Genomic DNA, 7,500 nt, shown 5'->3' with positions numbered 1-7,500 from the left:
TGCCAGTGGTCTTCACTCGGGTCCTTAGCACATCCTGCTGGGTTGGGATGTAGTCTCCTTTTCCTATCCTGTCCATGTCATTCAGATAACTGCAAAAGGATGGTAGACAAACACTTTAGTATAGTGATCAATTCTCATTATTAACTAGTTGCTTGTTAGCATGCCTATTATTAACACATTTGGCTGTTTATTAGTACTTACTGTATAAAGCACATATTCTGCATGACCATATTCTACATCCCTAATCCTACCCAATACCTAGACTTAATTACTTTACTACTAATAACAGCAAATTAGTAGCTTATTGAGGCAAAAGCTTTAGTTAATGGTTTGTTTATCGTGAGAATTGGACCTTAAAATAAAGTGTGACCCATATCTCTCTTCCTTATAAACATTGCACTTAGCTGCATTAACACTATTTGCCTCTTTAGGTACGCTCACTATTTCATATAACCACATTTTTGGTGTCAAGCAGCACTAAATGTCTCTTATAATGCCACTATGCTAAAGCCAAAGAAAATAATTAAAATATCTATTTACTTTTATATTAAGCATAATGTTAGATTGCAGCTTTAAAATACAAATAAGCAATGACACAATAATATCATCAAAAATATATGTGACCCTGGAGCACAAAACCAGTCATAGGTAGCATGGGTATATTTGTAGAAATAGCCAACACTACATTGTATGGGTCAAAACTACTGATTTTTCTTTTATACCAAAAATCATTAGAATATTAAGTAAAGATCACGATCCATGAAGATATTTAGTAAACTTCCTATCGTAAATATATAAAAACCTTATTTTTGATTAGTAATATGCATTGCTAAGAACTTCAAAAGACGATTTTGCAATATATATATATATATATATAATCTTTTTTTTTTTGCACTTTCAAATGGTTGTATCTCAGCCAAATACTGCCTTATACTGACAAACCATACATCTATGGAAAGTTTATTTATTCAGCTTTCAGATGATGTATAAATCTCAATTTCATAAAAATTTACTCTTATGACTGATTTTGTGGTCCATGGCCACATAGTATTTTATACTCTATGTATTGCATATAAAAAAGATGGCTTTTTTATATCTAAAATCCAAAATACATTTTCTTTATTTTTTCTCTCTCTTAAAATTTCCATAGACCACCAAAGCACCCCTAACTTTATTTTGAAAACTGGTATAAAATATTAAATATAACTTCAATATGTCGAATATTCCCTCAAAATATTTCTTATGCATTTATAATGCGAAATATTGCACACGTCTGTCTCTCTCAGTTGCATCAGCTTTGGTGTGAACAAGCCTTGTAGATGATGTTCTTATGCAAAATACTCTGTGTGCAATCGTCTAATCAGATTTCCAAACAGGAACAGACAAACCGCCTCAGTCTAGGAGGCTGCGACAGTGACAATGCACATCTCCATTCAGCTGCCAATCAACGGCTAATAAAGCCTCACAGAAACACAGCTTGGATAAGCTGTGTAGGCAAGAACTCCCGCCAGCAACACTGAATGTTACTGCTCCACCTAATACCACACAATCCCACAACGACACAATTGTACAGTTTCACGACCAACCAAAAGTTCAGATTTTCAATGCTGAATTACAAGAAAGCCATGTGGCATGATAAGTTCCTCCTAGTTGAATCTTTTCTTTCTTAGTTCTTTTACGTTTATCGGTTCTGTGTGTGCGGTTGCAATATATTGTGAGGATCCCTGCAGACTCTCGCACTATGCTGGAGTCCAACGGCACAAAACAATCAAGCACGACCCAAATCAAATTGAAAAGTGCTGATAATCCCTCTTCACAAAGAGCTGCTTTTGTAGTCTCACATACCGCAAATCCAAGTCATTTAAAAACATTTCACCTTTTGGCTGAGGGTTGGTTTGTCTCTCCTGAAAACTTATTGTGTTCTGATGTGCTTTGATTTATGCAATAAGGGATCTGACCTGAAAGGTGCATGGGCCTGTGTCGAGAGAGATTAATGACCACCTGCTGTCATTTAAGGTACAGAGAATTAAAGTCATGTCTCTGATAAACAAAGCTAGAGTTTATGAGAGCCAAGAGTACAGTCTGAAACTCTAGCTGACCTGTAATGAGAACACTACGCCAAGGCTAGACACTTAATACAGTGGCTGTTCAAAATAACACACCATCATACCACATTTACACACATACATGCTATTTACTGATGCAGGCAATAGCTATTTTCTGACGTTTGGCAATAACTTATAACAAAATGTCTGCAAACAGACAAAAATGGTATTTTCTTTGATGCACAGAAAGTTGGTCATGTTTTTCTCTGGAACGGGAGCTGTGTTTGACGTCTTGCTCTGGTCAAGAGGCAGGGGAGATCTTTTGAAACGTGGCCAAACCCAGGCTGCGTAGATGAAGTGAAAACTAATCTTAATGCTATTGGTGTGTGCGTGTCTAACTTAGCTTTGAGAGGGCCCTTTTGTGAAATGAGTTAACTAACTAACTAAAATTATTTGGTTAAGCACATTCAAAATCATCCTGTTATTGTCATTAATGCCTACCACACCAGTGCAAGCAGTGAAAAACGATTAAAGAAGCCACTCAAGGAGCCGTTTCAATGGTTTTGACAGAAGTCTCTCATGATCATTTATTTGAAATCTTTAGCAATCCAAGCCTTTACTGACACCAAAATTTTGAATGGTCGTCTATGTATACATTGTTTTTATTATAAGCCAATTATAATTTCAATAGCCTGCAACTCGCTTCAAGAAGGTTTCGCTATTTAGCCTTGTTTTGAAGGTTGGGAAGGAGTGGCTGCCTCCGTTAAACCACACTTCTCTCCACCCACCCACACACAGGCTATAAACCCTCTCACATAAACATCTGCTGAACTTAGCAAATACAACTAAATATTATGAAAACTAAGATTAGCACTCCCTCTGTCCTTCCACAATCTTCTTTTCCCACCGACAAATGACATCATCATTCATTTCCTAATTCACGGGCAAATCAACCGTGATCCCCTGTGAGGGAACGCTCCTCCTACCCCTGATTGATTCTGAGTGTATCAAGCATGGGAAAATTCATGAAAGTCATGACCCAGGCCAACCCTCCGTTTAATAGCCATTGGTTTCTCAACGGAGCGTTAACTGTTAGTGCCAGATTTTCTGCTTGCTTTGACGTATTGATCTGATCTGGCCCACTCTCATCACATATTTTCATCTTTCTAGTTCTTTTAAATTTAAAGTCACTCTTTGAGTAAGTTTCAGTTTTTTGGCTCTCATTTAGTGAGGCACTTATAATATAGCAGAGCGGTTTTGGGGTTTATCAAAAACCGTTGAATATTTGAACACGTGTTTTAATTTCCAAGTAAAATACTAATAATGCTGTAGTGCACCACCCTGTTCTGTCTGTAAATGCATGATTTATCATCTGACTGAGGGTTTGCATTATGAGCATGAATATTGGCGAATGGCCATTGGTCAATATCTTTCTGACTAATAACAGAGAGAGAACTCACTATGCAGCGGAGTCGTTGAGCTGGTATTCTCTGGCCCGAGTGAAGCAGCTCTGCACCCCTCCATCAGCCCACAGTCTGGTGATGACATTGGCCAGGTCGTCTGGCAGCATGCCCTGTTCCTCTGCCGCCCCGGCCAGGGAAAACAACAGACGTGCATCATCCTATAAAACAAACAAATAAACAGATCTAATCAAAAATAATGCACATTAACACACAGAATACAGAAACTAACATTTAACAAAATTTCAATTCTCTCTATGTATGTACTTGTGGAATAATTGACAAAGCAGACTTGATATCCACTGGCTCACCTTCACGGTTTAAAACAGAAGTAAACTATTTCCAATATTGCAATGCACCTGCGCTACAGCCCGAATAGTCAGATGTGTCGTGGACACGCTCTTGGCTCTTCCTGTAATAACGCGCTGAAACATGGCAAATGAACCCAAATAATTCACAACTTTTTTATTACAGTAATATTCTCTTTATAATATCATGTTTATGACATTCCCAATTATAGTTATTAACGTTGTGCTGAAGCTGTTCAAGCTGCATGTGCTGAAGCTGAAGAGCTGAATAAACACCGGTAAACTGAAGTGCTGCCAGCTTATTTAACACAAGGAAACACATCATATATTCAGATATTTATACAACATAAATATAATATTACAAGTTATATACTTACAAAAAGACCAAATGCAAAACGTGAACTCAAACTAAGTTACGTGCTGATCAGAATGTTTAACTTCTGTTGTGGATGCGCTCTTAGCTTTTCCCACAAAACTAAACACTAAAACAAACAAATTCTCAATCATAGTTATTAATGTTGTAAGCTGCTGTTTGAGCTGAGCGCTGAGCTAAAGATGATCACCAGCAAACTGAAGTGCTCTATTAACCCTCTATATGTGATAGCTTAACCAAACGCATTCTATATGAGAAAAATCTGATTTATATGCATGAAATAAACGTGATATTACAACGTACAATTGCACAAAACACTGTAAATGCACGAGGAACTTAACTGTGCTAGTCGTGTGAATCCGTTGTGGATGCGCTCTTACCTTAACGCGCTAAAACACGGGCAAACAATAGATTTTGTTACATTATTTAACAGTAGCTAATAATCTCATTATAATATGACAGACTTGCCCTGCACATGCTGCAGTTCACTGTATTTTCTTTTCGAGGTGTTTGCAATGATATTTCAAGCAATTAAAAACCATCATGGTAAACAGTGTGCATCTGAAGTGTCTCTGCAGGAAATAATGCATTAATTATTGGCTCTAACATATCGGCCAAATTCTCTTATCCATTCAATAACGATAAAAAAAAATGGACATTTATCGACCGATATCTATATGGTGGCCGATATATCGTGCATCTCTAGTTAGTAGACCAGATATTGTTTATTGATTAAGGCTATGTCCACACGAAGCCAGAGCTTTCCCCATCCAATCTTTTTTCTTTCCTCGTCTCAAGAAATATCTGCATCCACGCAAAACCACAAAAGATGTAGTATGCATGCCAGTCCAGGATGTGGTGCTATAATTATGCTGCAGAGATACACTAAAATTGGAGAAGGCGACTTGAACTATGCGCATAATCCTTGCACGCGGTATACAAACGAACATGAAACAATACATTTATTAATCTGTGTTAATGTTAGTTAATAAAAAGACAATCGTTCAGTGTTTTTTCATGTTTTCTGTTGCGGTTACTTGACATAACAGTGTCTGACTAGGGGCGAGACATGGGCTGATGATGTCATCAATATACAGATTCGCTGTCTACATGAAAACGGAAAGGTGGCATTTTCAAATGTATCCACTCTGTTTCACTCTCCCAAAACGCTGGATACGTGTGGATGAAACGCTTATACGATTCAAAATGTATGCATATACAGTGAAACGGCCAAAATATTGGTATAAGGAAATATCAGTCTTCCATTTGCATCATCTCCACACACATTATCTTGACGACAGACTGGTTGCACGGTGGCATTCTGGGGGAAGGGACATTTTTACAGTTGCTGCTATGTGCACGTGCGTATGTGTACTTTGTGGGGGTTACTTCATGTTACTCCAGACATTTATTTGCCAGGCAGGTCAAAAGTGCAGTATACAAATGTAAGCTATACATCCCCTGAGAGAAAAACAGAGAGGAAGAGGAGGAGTCTACTCCAGATTCTACTATCGCATCTCAGAGTCGAGTCTCGAACCGTTTGACAAGCTGTCTGTCTCTCACACACTTCTCTCAGAGCTACAAAAATAACCGTCTACCTACATATCAGTCTTTCTCCTCCCAGAGTATATGTTGCAGGAATGTGAGTCTCACACCAAAACCGCTCCCACCACGGAGCTGAACTAGATCACAGGAAGTCAACCCTGGGGTGGAACATGGGAGCCATGAGCAAAAATGATGGGCTGAGAGACGTGTGACATGACCGACCCCATGATTCTAGGGGACGTGATGAAAACTGTGTGCTACTGTATACTGCAGTAATACAGTATATACAGTAATCGTAAATGTGAAACGACACCGTGTTTCGCAATTCAAAAGTTAAATAGCTTGTAGATTCAAGGAATGCTTGAAACAAGAATACCAAAGGTTCTTTTACTATGCGGTGGAAAAAAGGCAACAGATATGAATAGAGAGAGGACAGGATGGTTACAGGCCTTTTAAAAGATTTATGACCTCAAGAGAAGAGAGAGAGAGGAAAAGAGAGAAAATGAGGAGATGAGCGATCAGCCCCATGGGATGCGGTTTTTTCACGTGTCTAAAGCACACTGCTCGAACTGTGACATATGGTTAACACATGTACTCACTCATACTATTAAAAAGGTACACTGGCTGATGTTCTACTTCCTGTTTTACACATAGCACTGTGTACTCAATGTCTTTGATAAAGTTAAGGAGTAACAGAATCAAATTTAACACATAACACATAGTCTAACGTGTTAATGCTTTATTTTTCACACAATTTACCTTTATTCCACACCAATCTGTCCCTTCTCTGACAAACGCCTCGATTTATTTCCTGTTTTTATGAAGCCCCTCCCTCGCATATCTCAGTTTGCATTGAACTTTCAGCGCTGCAACTTTTCAGCTCAAACCGCACATTACAAACTAACTAACGTAAAAAAAAATTAAATCGCAATCAACCACCCCTTTAAAATGTGATAAAGCTCCAGATTTGCTATGCTTGTTTGTAGGACTGCGCAATTCAGCCATATTAATGTGACTACCATATTTTCCGGACTATAAGTCACACTTTTTTTCATAGTTTGGCTGGTCCTGCGACTTATAGCCAGGTGTGACTTATTTATCAAACTTAATTTGACATGAACCAAGAGAGATGAACTAAGAGACATGAACCAAGAGAAAACATTACCGTCTCCAGTCGCCAGAGGGCGCTCTCGCGGCTGTAGATGCTAATGTTTTCTCTTGGTTCTTGGTTCTAAATAAATGCGACTTATAGTCCAGTGCGACTTAAAGTCCGAAAAATACGGTACAAAGTAACTTATTATTAATTTTAATAATAAGTACAACTAGTAAAATAATATTATTACTATTAAATAAAATATTAAACAAAATAAGAAATTTATATTGTAATAGTTCATAATAAAAATAGTATTTAAAAATATTATAATAATTAATAAAAAAAATTGCTCTCTAAAATTAGCTACTAAAAATATACAATATTAATTATAAATAAAAGAAACTACCAGTGAAATTATAATAGTAACATTTACTTAATTTCTTCAGTTTCAAGTATTAAACTATAAAGCTTTTATTTTGGAATTGGATGTGTCAAAATTGATCTGTGTAATGTATTATTTTTATCTTCACATAGTTAAAAAAGAGAAACGGGTTTTGCTATGGAATCAAAATTAGTACAGAGAAAAGTGAAATTTTATTGATACTGGAACAGACTACTGAAGTTTTGGTATTGTGACAACACAAACACCAATACTGACTTACACGTTTTCCAATTA

General features: G+C 37.2%; 1 protein-coding gene across 1 annotated transcript in view; it reads right to left on the bottom strand.

Annotated features, from left to right (window-relative positions):
* LOC132126770 (guanine nucleotide-binding protein G(i) subunit alpha-2-like) overlaps positions 1–7,500 on the bottom strand; it is a 72,555-nt gene that overhangs the window by 5,984 nt on the left and 59,071 nt on the right. Inside the window, exons 4-5 of the mRNA XM_059538249.1 lie at positions 3,506–3,666; positions 1–89 (exon numbers count right to left, since the gene is read on the bottom strand). The exon at positions 1–89 is cut by the window's left edge and continues 40 nt beyond it. Of these exons, the coding sequence (XP_059394232.1) occupies positions 1–89; positions 3,506–3,666 (250 nt within the window). The remainder of the gene's footprint in view (positions 90–3,505; positions 3,667–7,500) is intronic.

Source organism: Carassius carassius, chromosome 44 (assembly GCF_963082965.1).
Source record: "Carassius carassius chromosome 44, fCarCar2.1, whole genome shotgun sequence".
NCBI classification, from domain to species: domain Eukaryota; kingdom Metazoa; phylum Chordata; class Actinopteri; order Cypriniformes; family Cyprinidae; genus Carassius; species Carassius carassius.
The sequence above is the reverse complement of the archived record's forward strand: the minus strand, read 5'-3'. Positions and strand labels throughout refer to the sequence as shown.